The sequence below is a fragment of the Polistes dominula genome, unplaced genomic scaffold (assembly GCF_049000335.1).
Source record: "Polistes dominula isolate Pdom_NZ unplaced genomic scaffold, Pdom_raw_medaka contig_79, whole genome shotgun sequence".
NCBI lineage: Eukaryota > Metazoa > Arthropoda > Insecta > Hymenoptera > Vespidae > Polistes > Polistes dominula.
In genome coordinates this window covers 1403192-1422650 of record NW_028300916.1, presented here as the reverse complement: position 1 = coordinate 1422650, position 19459 = coordinate 1403192, and the positions used below count along the sequence as shown (strand labels likewise).

At 27.2% G+C, this 19459-nt stretch overlaps 1 protein-coding gene across 3 annotated transcripts; it reads left to right on the top strand.

The window, feature by feature from the left end:
* Nucleotides 1-871: 871 nt before the first annotated feature.
* bma (SCY1-like protein bma) lies at nucleotides 872-19433 on the top strand. 3 transcript variants are annotated; one of them, XM_089170577.1, is made up of 18 exons: nucleotides 872-1598; nucleotides 5807-6020; nucleotides 8090-8224; nucleotides 9168-9359; nucleotides 10842-10968; nucleotides 11067-11150; nucleotides 11216-11364; nucleotides 11858-11988; nucleotides 12106-12220; nucleotides 12303-12448; nucleotides 12926-13079; nucleotides 14121-14361; nucleotides 14588-14756; nucleotides 14832-15013; nucleotides 15095-15151; nucleotides 15232-15461; nucleotides 15569-15816; nucleotides 16636-19433. In XM_089170577.1, the coding sequence occupies exons 2-17, from the start codon at nucleotides 5868-5870 to the stop codon at nucleotides 15800-15802; spliced, it is 2499 nt and encodes an 832-aa protein (XP_089026703.1). In that variant the 5' UTR covers nucleotides 872-1598; nucleotides 5807-5867; the 3' UTR covers nucleotides 15803-15816; nucleotides 16636-19433. The 3 variants fall into 3 exon arrangements, with proteins under 3 accessions (XP_089026703.1, XP_089026704.1, XP_089026702.1); XM_089170578.1 differs by lacking the exon at nucleotides 872-1598 and adding an exon at nucleotides 1606-1964 and having other exon boundaries at nucleotides 15569-15709; XM_089170576.1 differs by lacking the exon at nucleotides 872-1598 and adding an exon at nucleotides 1606-1964.
* Nucleotides 19434-19459: the final 26 nt, after the last annotated feature.

Sequence of the window (19459 nt, the reverse complement as noted above, 5' to 3'; positions counted from 1 at the left end):
GGTAAATACTACTACGTGACTCAAAGCCAAAGCACTGAATCTAAGATGGAGAATGGCGGGCAAATTTGAATCTTCAATCAAATATCAATAATCGATAAGTAAAAGTAAAATAGTCGATAATGTAGAAAACTATTTATTAAGTCAAGAAAAATAATTATTAGGATAGAAAAAAAGAATAATCAGAAATGTGTGTGTGTGTGTGTGAATCAGCTTTATATTTTACGTATTATTTTATATTTCAGAAAATATTATTAGAGTAATCCGTTATTACTCTTCATAACAAATGCATGGAAAACATAACTTGTAAATTAGTTTTATTAGGTAATACGATTATATTTGAAAATGTCAAATTTAATTTCTAATATAAATGCGTAACGAATAATATATAGAGGAAGAGACCAGAAATCCTTATTTTATTATCAAAATAACAAATTAACTAGTTAACAAATTGCATACGGTATTGTACTTGTTCAATTCTTTTCTAAGTACTGTACGCAATGTTTTAAAGATTTTCGGATGAAACTTGTTTGTATAAAGTAAAGTTTTCATTATAATATCGAATTTGAATATCCAGTATTTGCTTGAGGCGATTAAGAAATTTGTAATGTTGATCGAAGTTATCGAGTATTCCCTTAACAGTCATTCGTTTGTCTACATACACATATAAGTATTAAAAGAATCACATAGATGAAGATAAAAAGATAGCTAGAAATAAAAAGAGAAGGAGAAGAGAGTAGGATAGTAGTATAGAAAAAGATGGAGAGGTATGCCCGGGGGAAGAGTCCTGTGCGTCATTTTTATAAAGTATTACGTACGTTATTGCTTTTAAGTTTATACACACCGAGTACCATTAAAGATAAAATTAATGTTCCCCGACAAGAAAAACTATTATCTTTTTCTTTTATCTCTTGCTAAGGAAATGAAAGTATATTAAAAATCGAGATTTATTTGGATTCTATGAAGAAAAAAGAAAAAGACGCTGGAAAATGAATTAATCGAGTACAGGGACGTTCGATTCGTTAGCCGATCGTCGAGGACGAACTTGTTGCAATCAATAGCCTTGACCTATATAGAGAATGCTCAAGGCCGAAGTACATGAGCCGGCATTGAACGGGAAACGATATGGTTAAAGATGGGGTTAAAAAAAGTAGCTGAAAGGATATTAAATAGAGGTGTTTCTTAGAAGATCGGTAGACGGGTAGGAAGAAAATGCGAATATGAGAATAAGGGTGTACTAGTTGAATCTATATTGACAAGAAGAGAAACGTTGTGAGAGCAATAGAGAAGAGTCAGGAGACGAGGTGAGGCAGGCAAGGCAAAGTGAGGTGAAGAGAAGTGAAGCAAGGCGAGGCCAGGCCAGGCCAGGCCAGGTCAAACTCTATCCCCTGACCTCAAATCCCCTAGCAGTCGGAGCTACCTGCAGCCCAGACCTATAATTTCCAGGTAGAGAGGCCTACACACCCTGGCCGGAGCCGGGCCGGAGCCGATCCGTATCTAACTATATATTCCTATTACGCTTTGGAGGAGGCGTTTGGCGCTTGCGCATCTTTCCTCACACCGGAGAGGATTCAAAGTGGGCTGAGAGAATGAAAGAGAGGGTGAGTGAGTGAGTAAGCGTGAGAGAGAGAGTGCTCCCGTTATCCTGTAAACAGGATCTTTCCTTCGACCCTCCAGTCTCGCGACGGACTTCGGTCGTCCTGTTGAAACATTTCGTGCATTTGATTTTTCAATAAAGTTCCAATTACTTTGAAAAAAAAAGAACGAAGCATTATTCTAAAAATAAAAAATAAAAAATAAAAAATAAAAATAAATATTTAATTATATATATATATATATATATATATATATTTTTTTGTTTCTTTTACAATTAGAGAATATTCTCTTTAGTGTGTTACGTCACGAAACGCGCCGCGTCGTCGATTCGCGTTGACAGTATACATTCAGCACGTAACTCTCGGCAACAGGTGAGATATTGCGAGCTACGAACTGACACCTTCTTTTTATTCTTATTTTCAATCTATTTTTAATATTCGATAATATAGCTTTTCCTTCCTTCCTTCCTTCCTTTCTCTGTCGTCGACGTTTAGTTGACTATGAAATATCGGATATCAAGGTTTACGACACTGAATTTGCTAACTCGAAATTTGATTTGTTAGGGTTAAATGAATGTTAATTGAATTTCTAGTCGAATCCCTAGATTTTACCTAGATCTTGGATTCGTCCGTTTCTTTATTCAATTTTACAAATGGATGATAATTTATCTTATCAATTTATTTCATTTCAATGAAATTATTTTAATACATCTAATTAGAGAATTTTTTCCTGTACTTTTTTTTTTTTTTTAGTAATCGTATTAATTGTATCCCCTTTTGAAAAAGAAAGAAATGATTTAATTAAAAACTCATTCGACCATGCACGAGACTTTCGGTATTTCGAGATTGAAAGTTTTCCTTTTATTCTTTCTTCATAAATACAAAAGAACTCGACATCTATTCTCTTGGTTTGGTCAAAGAACAAATTGATTTTGTTAACTTTGTAAAAACAAAAATCGTAAAGAGAGATATTTTTTTTTAGGGAAATTTAATGAATAATTAACTGTAATAAACAAAATAACATAATAATTTTATGAATAAAATAACATTAATATAACATAATTTTCTTTTTTTTTTTCTTTCAAACTGTTATTTTTAATCGATGTGATTTCGTTTGAGAAAATAAAAAAAAAAAAGAAATGAAAAAAAGGAATAAGAATAGTATGAGAAAAGAAAAGAGAAAGTTTTGATTGGCATCGTAAATAGAAGGAGAGTGCAACGTCACGAGAATGAAAGTATTTATAGATGAAACAGGAGACTCTTTCAATGTTCACCCCCTCAACACGTGTACACCAATATACGTGAAACAATAATTTGAAGAGAAACTCAATTATCGTTCAAATTTATTTCGAGTAACTCGACATTTATCTACGTACTACGATATTTGTTAAAGTTCTATTTCCAGTAGTACTTATTTTAATAAAATTTAATCAACAAGTTGCATAAATTCAATTATAATATATCAAATGATGAAAGGAAAATCTTGTTCGACAAGTTTCAAATTGGAAAGGTCACGTCTGACCAATTCTTGACACGTTCTACTGGGATTAGTAAAAAAAAAAAAAAAAAGGGCAGAGGGTAATTTAACCCCGGTACTTAAAAATTATTTCATTTTATTTTTATTTCTAATGTCATATATTGTGGATAGATTGTAAAAGATTATTAAAAATTGAATTTTCATTTTTACGAAAGGAAGAGAAAATATTTTTCAAAGTCATCAGTGTATATGTTTAAATGTTTGATTTTCGTTTGATAAATATCAATAAAAAAGAAAAGTAAAGAAATAGGTAAGAATATGAGAAAATGTATAAAAGGTAGGAAGGAAGGAAGGAAGGAAGAAGAATCGATTCGATGCGGAAATGCGCCTATCGAGAATCATATTTCCGGAACGGAAAACATTGTATCTCACGTATACGACAATGACTTGTCTTATATATTCCTTTTGTTTTCTCATTTTCAATAGTACCAACAATATAATTATAATTTCATTAATACGAGCGGATAATAACGCAAATAATAAATTTACAATTTGATTTACAAATGTGCCCCCATAATTATGAAAATGGTCTAACAATAAGTCATATTATCTTTTGTTTGGAAATATTTAAAGAATTACATTTGTGAACACTTACAATTATTAATAAATAAATATATATATATATATATATATATAAATATTATATATAATAATAATTATAATAATAAATATATATAATATTATAATATATAATATTATTATATATAATAATAATTATAATAATAAATATATATAATATTATAATATATAATATTATTATATATAATAATAAATTTCCTTTTTTTATTAAATATTATTTTTTTAAATTTAAAATATAATTATTCTTAATATCATTTTAATACATTATAATTATATATATATATATATATATATAATAATAATTATAATAATAAATATATATAATATTATAATATATAATAATATTATATATAATAATAAATTTCCTTTTTTTATTAAATATTATTTTTTTAAATTTAAAATATAATTATTCTTAATAACATTTTAATACATTATAATTATATATATATATTAAAATTACATATTTTATATTAATTTATATTATATATATATATATATATATATTATAATTGTATATTATAATTTAGTTTAAAATAATATGGTGAGAAATAACTGATGAATTCATTTTGTTGTTGTTTTAATTTTAAATTCAATTACTTTCACACATAATTATGAGCACAAATGTATGTTTTATTACTTTAGTATAATTTTCACATGAGCTTAAAGAAAAAGATCATTTTAAGAATTAAGGTTTTAAACGTCTAATTGACAGTTTGATAAAAAAAAAACTATTTGTAAAAAGATCTAGAGCAATGATATGGAAAGGAAAGAGTGTTACTCGAGAAGGTAAACCAATGGTTTATCGCGAACGATCGATTTTACAGTAATACTACTCGACTTCTCACAATTTGCCAGAGTCTTTTTTTCCTCCTTATACTCTCCCTTTTTTTTCCCTTTCGTTTCTCACGTCAATCTCGTTCGCATGTTGCCTCACAGATTTGATTTTTTTTTCTTTAATATTTGCTCCGTTTGCTTTGCAAGAATCTCTTTTTGCCATTCCTTTTATTCGATTGCGTGTGACTAATATCACATAAGAAAAAAAAAGGATTTTATCTTATATTTTAATTTAATAATATATTTATAAGCTAATTGTCATATTAAAGTAAAATATTAGTTAAAAAATAAAATATTAGTTATATTAGTCAAATATTATTAATATTATTCTATCTGGTATGCAAAATTTAACGATAAAAATTATCAATCGGTTTTTTGATTAAAATATTCATTGAAAAATTTGATATGTGTGTAGTAACGACATTTTTTTTCGGTCCCGCTAATAGTTATTATAGTAATATAACTATTTATAAGTTATATCATATTTAATTGTAGTAAATAAGTATTTATTTTATTTTATATTCTCTCTTTGAATAAATTACGTTAAATGGAAAAGAAAAACAAAAAAAAAACATGTGGGCAGATCACACAAGTTAGAAGTGAAACATAAATCAAGTTTCGAGAGAATGAGATAAGTACATAGTTATCAAAAGTAGGATAATTTATTATAAAACATTATTATAATATTATTTTGTACTTTTTTTTCTAATTATTTATTTAATAATTATAAAAATGCGCGCCTATAAGAATGCAACCCGCCAGACACACTTTGAAAATGTTGCTTGCGAGCGTCACCTGTTGGGACGGAATTTATTTTCTGCACGAAAGATAGGCAACCCGTAATACATGCGTGTATAAACAGTTTGGACTGAAAAAAAATTCCGTCCCAACAGATGTTGCTCGCAAGCAACATTTTGAAAGTGTGTATGGTGGGTTGCATACCTACAGGCGTAATATTTTCATATAAATATTCATACAAATTTCATTTTAATTTTGTAATTAGTTAATGCATATTTTTAGAATAATATTTAGTATCTTATATGAAAAGTAAATATTTAAAAATTGAAATTAATCAATTTTAGACATTTAATGATCGTCGTAAAAATAATAAAAGATTAGAAAGTTGCGCTGCATCGCTACAGTGTTTTATTTTATCAAATCAACCCCATTCTAAAGAAATTTTCATTTGAAAAATATAAATGTTTATTTTGATAGATAAAAATAAATCATAAAATGTATGTTGTTTCATTTGGGATGATGGTAGACGATACACGAAGAAAGAGATTTGTTTTGTCGGAGTGGATGAAATCTATTAAAGTTACATCATGTTTGCAAAATCTAAAAGCAGCAGTTCGTCGTCCCAATTTCAATTAACAAATCCAATAAGAAATTTCTGTGACATTGGCAAACAAACCGCTACTGCGGGACCAGAACATATTTGGCGTATCTACGATGCTTACCGTAAAGAGGATGGAAAGGTAATTTAATTAATTGTTTATTAAACTTCGAAAAAATATATTAAATCTTCAATGAAAACATGTACATATTGTTGTCAAAGTTAAAATTCTATCAAGATTAATCCTTATCGGTCATCAGATTTTTATATTGATGATTCTCACTAACAATAAGTTATAATTGGTTTAGTTATATAATATTAGTTATTTAAATATATATATGATAAATTATTAATTATTTTTTTAATTATATTATTTATATATTTATTATTTGATATATGTATTAATATAATTAATATAATTAAATATATATTATTTAATATTATATATTATATATATTTTATAGTATTATATAATAACATTAATATATTATTATAATATATATTATAATATAATATATTTTAAATATTATATAATATTTACATATAAAAAAATTATATAATATATATTATAATAAAATATATATATATATATATATATATATATATATATATATATATATATTATATATAATAATATATTATTTAATTATATTAATAACCCCACCTTCCACTTGACTTAGCACCAATAAGGGTTAATATCGTTATCGTGTTGAATTGAGATAAGTTAAAATACCTAAAATGATACTTTCTTAGTTATATTATTTCGCGTTAAATGATTGTTATCTTAATGCATATAGCTCGTAAACGAAGTTAAAATTATGCATACGATAGTACAAGTATTAAAAGAGAACCTACATATATATACTATTTTCCCTTTTATCCGTATTACTTAGGATACTCAAAGAGAATTAAAGCGGAACCGCAAATATTTATGTATTAGTGTTACGTTCGTTCTTTAGAGCGAGAGTAGTCGTTTTCTCAATGGTCTCTTGGGTTGGAATAATAACGTGGGTTTAATAAAATCGATAAAAACATAGAGAGAGAGAGAGAGAGAGAGAGAGAGAGAAAGAGATAGAAAATAAAATAGAAAAAAAAAACAGAATGAAAGAAGAAAAAAGTTAGACCAAAAAAAAATCAACAAAAATCATCCAATTATAATTCTTCCTTCGTTGTTTCTTTTTCATCAAACGTGTGTCCTTATTATGCATACACCAACCATTACCTTGAAGTAGTAACTTGTCAAGGCATGATAAAGATAGACGACAACTTGATCTTAACTATCAAAATGGAACACGAACTCGTCAGACACTCGTTCTAGATTGTTCATCAAGTTTCAAAGTTTTTCTCTCTCTCTCTCTCTCTCTCTCTCTCTCTCTCTTTCTTTCTCTCTTTTTTTTCTTTTTTTTTCTTTTTTATCTTTCGTGTGATTCAATCAACTGGAAAAAAAAATGCTATGATTTTTATTAGTCGTAGCATTTCGAAAAAAAAAATTCGTTGAATTTCGATTTATTCACGCGTGAATAAAACGATTGATTATGTTAACAATTTCATTGAATTTAGTATAACACGATTTTCATTATTTTTCTTTCAAATTAACGAGAAATAGATCAAATTGTTTCTCAATCTCAATTTGTTATATTTGTTGAAATATATCTTTAAAAAAAAAAAAAAAAGAAAAATATAATTTGATCAAAGTTGTGAAAATCGTGAAATTTGTTTTTCGAAATTACGAAACAAAATAAGAAGAAAATAATCGTTCGTATATAGGAAGTTAGTAAAATTATTATATATATATATATATATATATATATATATATATATATATATATATATTATATATAAATATATTAATATATAGAATATAATATTATAATATATATAATATTTTAATATATAATTATAATTAATATATAATATATATATATATATATATATATATATAAATTATATATATAAATATAATAATATAATTATTATAATAATATATTAATATTATTATATAATACTATAAAATATATATTTATATATATATATTTAATTATATTAATTATATTTATACATATATAAAATAATAAATATGTAAATAATATAATTAAAAAAATAATTAATAATTTATCATATATATATTATAATTATTATATATTTATATTATATATATAAATATATATTATATATTATAAAAATAGTGAAAAAAAATTCGTTCGTATATAGGAAGTTTCCGTATTTTTCTTCGACAAACGTTCGGTGGAAAAACTACACAAACCAAAACGCAAGGAAATTGTTACGGAAATATTACGTTATGGTGCTAGAGAATTGCAACGTTTTTCCCATCCAAAGATATTACAGGTATGTTACATAATAATATAATATATATATATATATTACATAATTATATAAGTAAACAAACAATATTTATATTTAATTCAATTAATTATTGAAAAGTTTAAATTGAAAACGTATTGTATATTTAACGATGTCGTTGTTTTTTTTTTCTATTGGCAGAGTTTAAAAAAAAAATTCAATTTATTTGTCGCGTTTAGGCGGGGGTGAGGGGTGAGGGGTGAGGGGGGAGTGGGTAACTTTTTAAAAAAAAGGGCAATAAAAATTCCATAGAACGTTGAATGAAATCAATCAAAAAGCTTCAAGTCGTAAGTTCGATCAATTTAAGAAGACTTATAATAATGTGCTTAACATAAATACATTTTTGATTATGACATTTGTAACAGAGATTGAATAATTTAAACGTGAATTTATATTTCCTTTCTTCACTCTCCCTCTCATACTCTCTCCTTTTTTTTTTTTTTTTTTTTTTGACAAATAATAAATATAATTCAACTCTCCCTCGTTTTACTTTTAAAGATTTTTTTTTTTACTTTTGTAAGATTTACGATTTTTCTCTTGGAAAATTTAATATCTCCATAAAATATTGAGCCCGCCCTTAATTACGTATGTTCCTAAATCCCATGGGAGGAGAGTCAAATGTTTATCCGTTAGAAATAAGAGGGGACCCATCCCTTTTCATATTGTGCTAAATATTCTCATATATCATCCAACACCTTCATATTTTATACACATATACTATATATATATATCGATTTACAGGCAAATTCGAATACGTTCCTCTGCCAAGTCAGCCATTTTAGAATAATCGAACCTTTTTATGACCATTTGCACAGTTTTTCTTTTATTCGAGATAAAATACAGTATTTTAGCGAATCTATTTTTTGTACTTTTTTTTTTTTTTTTTTTCTTATAAAAATGTATAAAATACTTTGCAATTTGATTCTAGGTATATAAAGTTGAAGAATGTCCTGAAACATTAGCTTTTGCCTCAGAACCAGTTTTAGCTAGTCTTGCTAACGTTTTAGCATCACAAGATCAACAAGAACTTAACAGACAAAATTTGTCACAAAGCAATCGTCCGTGTTATGTGAAAGATTATGATTTATTGGAGATTGAAATTAAATATGGTTTGTTACAGGTAAGATTTGTTTTCAATGATATTTCTGTAAAGACAATTTTTAAAGACAATTTGTAATTAAATTGTTGAATATATATATATACATTTTTTTTTCTTATTTATCTATATATATATATTTTTTTTTTACTTATATATATATATATATTTTTTACTTATTTATCTATATATATATATATATATATATATATATATATTTTTTTTTTTTACTTATTTATATATATATATATATATATAAGTAATTATATAATATTATTTATATAATTATATAATAATAATTAATAATTATATAATAATTATATATATATAATAGTAGTAATAACTAATAATATAAGTAATTATTATTATATATATAAGAAAAAGAGACCTTCTCTTATTTTACAACGTCGTTTAAAAATTGTTTATTCGTTGCATTTTAAAACACGTTTTATAGCTAGAAAATTGCAATATTTGATGAAATACGCGTGAACTGGAAACGAAGAGAAAGAATTATTTCAATTACTATGTTCCTCGTAATAGAGGGTGATTAATTTTCCAGGACAAAGAAAAAACACGTTTGTAATTAACGGTAACATTATTGGAATTAAAATAAATATCTCGCATTTATTTTTCTTTTTCTTACTTTAAGCAACACGTTCATGTACAAAAAACAAATATAAACGAATTGATAATGTACTACAGGGAAAAATAATTACACAAATCGACATAGACAAGTTGTGTCAGAGTTATATTAGAGTGTTGATAGATGATCCAATTTGGGCTGAATATTATCCGATAGATAATATTATCGGAAGAAAAGAAAGTACAACAAAACAAAGTTTATAACAAACAAATTATAACATATTATAACAAAACAAAGTATAACTCATGGACTGCCAATTACGAGATATCTCGTAGTGTGTGCTGCAATTTTAGATTAATTAAAAATAGTTATTTGCTTTAAGAATTATTAAAAAGGTTGAATATAAAATATTTATATTGTGTAAAAAATATTAATTATCAATTATTGTAAATACCATTACAATATTATAACTTAACTATACTAACTTAATATTATTATATTTTAACTTACTATTATAATACTTAAATACTTAATAATAAATACTTAAATACTTATAATAATTATTATTAATATATATAATATTTTAATTATATATTAATATATAATATATTATATATTAATTATTATATATAATATTTATAATATTATATATAATAATATTAAATATAATATATTAATATAATTAATATATTAAATATTATATATAATATAATTAATATTAAGTATTATATATAATAATATTAATTAAATATTATAATTAATATATAATACTTAAATATTTAATAATATTATATATTTCAAAATGTAAGGCAAGACGTTCTAAATATATTTGCCATTCAATGGGATAACAACATATATACATATATATCTTTTATTTGTAATATTTTTCTGCAATCGCATAAAAGAAATATTTCGATTTACAGATTACTGAAGCATTACTATTTCTTCATAACAGTTGTCATCTCAGAATTCTTCATAGAAACGTTTGTCCAAGTAATATTATAATAACGAAAAGAGGAACATGGAAACTTGCCGGATTTGAATTTATAAGTAAGAATTATACTCTATCATCTAATTGAAAATATTTCTTTTTATAAATTATTATTTAAAAATTGTATTATGAATTATTTTATTTAATATTAACACAGAGGTTATCAATAAGATACCATTTGAAATAAAGCCATGGACAAGTAGTAAGTCAAAGATGGCACAACCAAATTTGGATTATTTAGGTAAGAAAATAATTAGGATGGATTGACGATTTTCTTCTACGTTTTTTTTTGTGTTTTATTTATAGCACCGGAAACTCAACAAAAAGAATTAATAGATAGTTTTGCTAGCGACATGTATAGTCTTGGAATGACAATGTGTGCTATCTTCAATCATGGCAGACCATTGATTCAAGCCAATCACAATTATTCCGAGTACCTGAGACAAATAGAAAATGTAAGTGACTTAATTCATGTTTATCATTCAATAGAAATATATTAACAAAATTGTACTAATAGTTTTTATTCAAAATTATTATGAAAAGTGGAAAAAAGTCGGGTATATTTTGAATAAACAACATTTACAAATAATAACAAAATCATTTGGTCATAACTTGATTTATATACAAAATATAATATTATTATACTACTTGATATTAACTATAAGTCACTACTTCATATTAACGATCAATTAAACTATTTTTAAATTATTTATGGTGATTTATTATTTGTAAATGTTACAAAGCAACAACAGAAATACAAATAAGTTATCAGTAGACTAATAGTTCTTTCACAACTTGTACAATCACGAAGAAACAATAAATTGTTGTTCGTCACCGTAAGGAATAAATCGACACCGATCATATATAATATGAAAATTGTTTTTTATAAATGAAAAATATAGTTTTTTTTTCTTTTTACTCGATTCATTGCACTTCTCATACCTTTAGCTCGACGATCAGGTAGAACTCTTTCTACCCTCGGTAACATTTGCCCTAAGAGAAGCAGTTCAAAGACTTCTACAAAAGGATGTTAATCTAAGGCCTACAGCTCAAGTTTTATCGATGATCAAATATTTCCGGTTGGTTATGAAGAATATCTATATCAAATTTCTAATTAAAAAGTTGAAAAAAAAAAACAAAAACAAAAAAACCAAAAAAAAAAAAACAACATAGAAATGAAAAATAATGAATTACAGGGATCCACTAGTGCACGCCTTTCAATTTCTGGATGTTAGCAAGTTAAAGGACATATCGCAAAAGGAACATTTTTATACAACGACCCTGAAGGAATTTTTGCCGTATGTACCGAAGGTAGAAAAGACGATCTACATAAAAAAGACGACCGTATGATTCCGTCGGCTCGCGTTGTCACATGCACCACTTTAATACGCAGAAACTATTGTATCAACACATTTGGTGGTATCTTCGGGCTGAGTTGCAGACCCAGGAAGTCTTATCGGCGGTCCTGCAGCCGATCTTATACATCATTGAAAAGAGTACTAAAGAAGAGTTCGAGAAAATAATCTTTCCAACTTTGAGGTAAATTATTCTTTTAATTAACATTCAAAATTGAAATCATTTAGGGTGAAGATGAAGACAAATATTCGTACAAAAAAAAGTATGTGAAAAGAAAAAGATTTATATTTCCTATATTATATTAATTGTAATACGATATATATATTTATATTTTATGTACTAACATTAGTCCTAATTAATATAAATAAAAACAAAAGTTAATTATTAATATTTTGTAACTTAGGATCCTTTTTTTAGCAAATAACTGCACCTAATCTGTTAAGCATTGATAATACTGAGCTAATGTTAGTATATAACATGCAAACAAATATATATTGTATACTAATTAATAATATAGAAAATACAGATTATTTTTTGTTTTTTTTTTTTTTACATACTATTTACTGTAAGAATACTTTTGCAGTTCATACTGTTATTTATTATTTATGTATCACGAATAAAATCACCTCTTTCTTTTTGATCTCTTTTACTTGTTTTCAGACCGCTCTTCTTGAACCGAAAATCAATTAATGGTACCGTTATAATGTTAGAAAATTTACATGTAATATTGAAGAAGACGCCCGAGGAATATATAGATTCGGAAGTTTTAAAAATGTTGTATAACAGTTTTGAGAATTCAACGATACAAGTGCAGGTAAAATAATACACCCATGAACACACACACAATCACACATATATAGAAACCGTTGAGAGGTAGTAACGTTATCCTTTAGGCTTTAAAATGATACCAAATTATGGAAGTTTATATAATTATTATTTAAAAAAAAAAAACATGTGTGCAGATCACACAAGTTAGGAGTGAAACATAAATCAAGTTTCGAGAGAATGAGATGAGTACATAGTTATCAGATGTAGGATAATTTATTATAAAACATTATTATAATATTATTTTGTACTTTTTTTTCTAATTATTTATTTAATAATTATAAAAATGCGCGCCTATAAGAATGCAACCCGCCAGACACACTTTGAAAATGTTGCTTGCGAGCGTCACCTGTTGGAACGGAATTTATTTTCTGCCTGAAAGATAGGCAACCCGTAATACATGCGTGTATAAACAGTTTGGACTGAAAAAAATTCTGTCCCAACAGATGACGCTCGCAAGCAACATTTTGAAAGTGTGTATGGAGAGTTGCATACCTACAGGCGTTAATATTTTTATAAATAATCATACAAATTTCATTTTAATTTTGTAATTAATTAATGCATATTTTTAGAATAATATTTAGTATCTTATATGAAAAGTAAATATTTAAAAATTGAAATTAATCAATTTTAGACATTTAATGATCGTCGTAAAAATAATAAAAGATTAGAAAGTTGCGCTGCATCGCTGCAGCGTTTTATTTTATCAAATCACCCTTATTCTAAAGAAGTTTTCACTTCAAAAAAGTTTTTAACAAATTTTACCTTATAATTTCATACAATATATATTTTAAAAGATCTTATCAAAATTTCAAGTCAATCAAATAGAAACTGTATAAGCAAATTAAAAAAGTTGTGTTCAATTTAATCGGTTCTATTGCTATACTTTAAATATCATTTTAAAATCATTTGTTTAATATTATTATGACTAAAAAGTAATGATTTTTAAAGTTTAAGGATAACGTTAACCCCTAAATTATACTAGCATGAAAACGTGATAGGAAATATACACTTTACACGTTCCCCTTAGACGGCCGCTTGCATAGCCGTGACCAAAGTAACAGATTATATCAACGACGATGCTATCAAAACTATAATACTACCGAAGATACTCCAGGCCTTCGACAATAAGACTGTCGACGAATGCGAATTGGTGAAAGTGATTTACTGTATTTTAAATCGACTCGAGAAACAAAGAATCATAGACTACGTCTTACCCCTTCTCAGCAGGGTTAATCTACAAGAACCCGAGATTGTTGTTCGGGTTGTAAGTAAGTGAGATTGTTCTTTTATAGAAAAAACAAAAAACAAACAAACAAATAAAGACAAAAAATATTATAAAATTGCTTTTAATGCTTCGCGCTTCAATGCTTTCTAAGCTTTCAATGCAGTTTTGTAGAAATTATGCGGAAAGTAAGACGGATTATTTCATTTAATTTGTTCATCATTATCAAATCATATTTACATTATTATGTGTAATCCCATTTTGACTTATAGATATTTACACGTTGATGCTTACCGATAAGAAATACGGTCTGTCAGTGAATTGGATGGCAACTCGTGCGTTGCCATCGTTACTTCCACAAACGGTCAATCCTGGATTGAATTTGGATCAATTCGTTGCACTTTTCCAAGTGCTTCAAGAAATGTTGAATCATATAGAAAGGTAAGCTTTTTCTTTGTCATCTCTTGTTTTTCATAATATTTCATAGACAAAATGATTGATATCTTTTTCTTTTAGGAATCAAAGAAATAAACTCACCCTGGACAATCTCTCTTTACCGAGTCCGGACAGATTTCGGACTTTCCGACATCAACATAGTACGGACAACATGCACGTTCCACCATTTAACATTCCGAATTTACGTATTGATCAACGAAAAACTTCATCGGCTGAAGATATGGCAAGAAAAAATAGCATGAGTAAGAAATATAGAAATTTGTCGTCATAATTATATCATTGAAAAATGTTCATTCTAAAAAAACTTGTATTTTCAATATTAGCTGAACCAGATAGGACAGCATCTGCTGAAAATATGGCCCGAAAAAATTCAATAATGTGTACGTAATGTTGATTATTATTATTAGAAAATAATTGAAAACACTATAATCTCTCTTAACAATGATTGTTCTGTTTGTAGCCAATTTCGGAGGGTGGTTTGCATCAACGGTGAACGATAGTAATTTCTTAAAAGTGCATAACGCCTTCACGAGTAGACGTCTTTCAGATAATACTTTAATGACACCTAAAATACGAGTAGCACCATCTTGCGCAAGTTCTCCAGGTGGAACACCTGGTGGTGGTTTACCTATACGTCGACATTCGACTCAAGAACGACGTGGATCAACTATTAATCTTTCACCGCCGACGGTAACATCATATCTTGTATTTTTAAAACTCATAACATTAATCTTTCCAATGATTTAACTAAATATTAGTCAACTGTCACAATTATCTGACGTTTTTCAAATTCATAGGGAGGCGGAATGCCAATAACAAGTAGTAGCGTGCCGTATCTTCTCAGTTCGAGTATGAATAGTATTCGAGGATCAAGGCGTCCCTCGGTATCATCGACCTCATCCCAACAAGGACTTCTTCACCAGGTTGGCAACAGCATGGTAAGACAACTACCCCCAATCTGCCTCAATGGACCACCACCACAACCAACACTTTCTCCATCACTCCAGCTACCGGGACAACATTCCCACTGACCCTTGGTTACAGTGTAAGGATACTATGTTTCCTTTACCTACATGCCAGCACCTAAGATCGTGTCTGCATCTCGCTTGCTCTATCGCACGGTACTTTAATATTACCTTGGGTAAGATCTTCAATCGTCTTCGATGATCTACCATTTTTGACAATTGAACATCTTCGTTATTACATTAAAAAAAAAAAAAAAAGAAATATTTAATCAATTTCTAATATTGTTATAAAAGGTTTTATATATAGGGGCCGCTACAGCTGTTAAAACGTTTACGCTCTTACGCTATCGCTAACTGTAAATAATGCTCTTCTTGCTGCGCGCTACTGCTGGTTATGACTTGCTCCTGTTGCCGCTGCCATAGGCGATGTCACTGCAATACTTTGCTGAGAACAGACAGACACGTGAAAATCTTCTTCTTTCTTACTTCTTTTATTTTTTTTTTTAATTTTATTTTATCTTCTTCTTCTTCTTCTTCTTCTTCTTCTTCTTCCTTCTATCTTTCTCTTTCTGTCTGATTTGATTGATTTTATTCCTGTTCACTTCTCTCAAACGTACTTTCCTTCCTCTCCAATCCTTTTGCCTCTCTGTTGCCCAAGCGCATGAATACTTTTTTTTAATGATATAATTCGATTTAAGATTAATTCATTAAAATTATATTAGCTTGTAAATAACGCCAGCTTAAATATAATCTTAATATACAAGCAATACTTGTCATTGAAAGCTTGACAAGATTAAATATTGAAAAGAAATGATTTTCATTTACTTAGGATCTTATTAGAGCATATGAAATAATGATCATTGAAATAATAATACTATTGGATGTTTAATATGTTACAGTATCAATTCTTCAATAGACAAACCGACGCATGAAATGTACAATCAGAAACTAAGGAGAGATAGGGGAACTATCATTAAATTATACTTCCGAAGTAGAAGAATACTCATCTTTTTGGAGAATTTAGAAGCAGTACATCGTGCAAATTGTAAACGTAAATTGCATTTTCTAATATTATTGATTATTTGGTACGATCAGAAGGTGAAGATAGGTTGTACAAATTCGAGCCTTGCTAAGAGAAAGTATTTGATGTCACAATGATATGAAAAAATAGGAATATACAAATTTAATTCACATTTCAAAAAAAGAAATTGATCTTCCTTTGACAAAAATCTACTTCTTTCAAATATCTACATTTTTCAACGAGAATTATACACACACACACACACACAAAATATATATATATATACAATGGTTCGTCGTTCATTAAATGGAGAAATACACCGTTACAGTGAGAATATGGTGGTCGTGTTTTCAGTAGACGAACTTTCTTCTTCTTCTTCTTCTTCTTCAAAAGAAAAATATCTTTTTTTCTCTTTTTAAATGTTTCATCGTATAATACTGGAACATATGTTGGCCTCCGACAGCTAAATCAGCTGACAAATTCACTATTCAATGTTGTATACATGTACACACGTGTATCTACGTGTGTATAATAATTAATTCCTCGTTCTAAAAATTCTTTATTGATCGATAATTCGTTTATTTGACTTGTTTCGAATCACTTCGATATTTATCTATTAAACATACATTTAATAATTCATTATTTTTTGTTCGTAATAATAATTATTTGTATTGTGAACATTGTAATTATAAATTACTCTTACAAAATTCATTTGTTACATAAGTATATATCGGTATATATATATATTGCATAATATTAAGGGCTAAATTAATTGCTAAATTAATTGCTATTAATTGCAAAAACCCTGACGTAACTCTGACACATGATATAAAATAATTATTTTATATAATCAACAAGAAATTTAATATATATTCATGCTACAGAATGAATTTATTCATCTAATATTTTCAAACACAATACAAAATTTGATAATAAATTATAATATGTATTTAAAATTATATATGTCAAATTATTTTAACGAAGTGATTGGAAACATTTACTTTTATCGTCATACTTCAAAATTATTGAATGATGAATTAATATTATAATATTCGTACATACATTCCTTGTGTTTTTTATGTATTTTATATAAATATATATAAACTTACATATCTTCGGCCTCGTTTATACAAAGATAAGCCAATATTTTTCTCCTTATAAATTAGCTTAGGGCCTATTGCTGTTATTAAAATAGGATAACGCGTGATAACGCGATATCTTTGTCAATTGTCGCATAACACAATCATTAATGATTAAGGTAGTTTTTGTATCCGTGTAAAATATAAATATATATATATATTTATTGTGCGGACGTTCGCGTTGACATCTCAAATTTTTGAATAACAGCATCCAAAAAGAGTAATACATACTATCTTAAAAAATAAAACTGAAATACGATATGATTCTTCAAATATACGACCAACCGATCAGAAAAAAGAAAATGAAAAAAAAAACCCCACGTGTTCCTATGAACAAATGAATTTTCATTTTGGGAAAATGTATGCCACCTCCTCCACCCCACCCTCAGGTAAAATATTTCACCTATATATTTTTTCCCCACTTATATATTTAATGAAAAATATACAAAGGTACAATTTCATTCAAACATACATACACACACACACATAATATATATATATATACATATACGATGTACAATGTCGACCGAAAGTTAATTGAATTTTATCTGACGTTTTAAAACTTTCACAGAGTTTATAAAAAAAAAAAACACGCGAGTACGATAAGATTAAGCGCACAGATCTATAAAAACCCCATAGATCCTATGAAATTAGCGCGTACATGTTCCTAAGACGATCATACAAAGTTAAGTGTCCTTAATGTTAAACAAATATCGGTTGAATCAGACGGATCATATATTGAAAGAACAAATCGTATATATATTGGTAATTATATTTCTTAAAAATGAACACGCGAATGTCCGCAATTAATTACATATATATTATCATTACTATTATCTATTATATACATATATACATGTATTCATTGACAATCATAGACAATCATCTTTCGAATCAATAATTAAAATCGCGTGAAAACAATCGATTCAATGTTCTATATAATAATCGAACTCTGATCATTTGAATTTATTTCATCGTAAAATTAATTTCTTGCACAAAATACTTAAAAAAAAAAAAAAAAACAAACCCATCGATATTGTGCAGATTTTTTCCTTGTGTGGTGCGCGTATTTCTATATATACATATATACATATGTATTTAGAGTCTATTTGGTAATATAACAAATACGGAGTCGAGTAAAATACTTGTTTTTTCTTGAAACAAAAGAATAATGAAATGAAATTAAATAGAAAATACGTAGATTGGAACTTAAATAGTGGCAAATAAATTTATTCACAACCGATACAAAAGAGTTACATGTTTGCACCTGTTCCTGTCCTTCAAAGTAGTCACCAGTGTTGTGTAGAACCCATTGCCAGCCATGTGGAAGGCGTAGTATACCATTAGCAGAGCCTGTTCTGTTGATGGTGCAAATGGAGCGGTCTACTGCCTATCGAATTTCTGGAACAGTTCTAAAGCGAATGCCACGAAATGGAAATGGTGGAATCACCATAACTTTCACCATACTGGGGCTCTGACGCACTTTCAACTTTAGCAGCGACCCATAATGACGCTATTCATTGGATTGGCGTTTCAGTTTTGGTTCCAGAGATTCGACAGGCA

What these genes read in the sequence shown, in the direction of transcription:
- bma (XM_089170577.1), top strand. Translation starts at nt 5,868, where the DNA reads ATGTTTGCAAAATCTAAAAGCAGCAGTTCGTCGTCCCAATTTCAATTA. An exon ending in ATAATCTTTCCAACTTTGAG is followed by an intron (nt 12,449 to 12,925) that starts GTAAATTATTCT and finishes ACTTGTTTTCAG; the next exon opens with ACCGCTCTTCTTGAACCGAA. An exon ending in TTAATCTTTCACCGCCGACG is followed by an intron (nt 15,462 to 15,568) that starts GTAACATCATAT and finishes TCAAATTCATAG; the next exon opens with GGAGGCGGAATGCCAATAAC.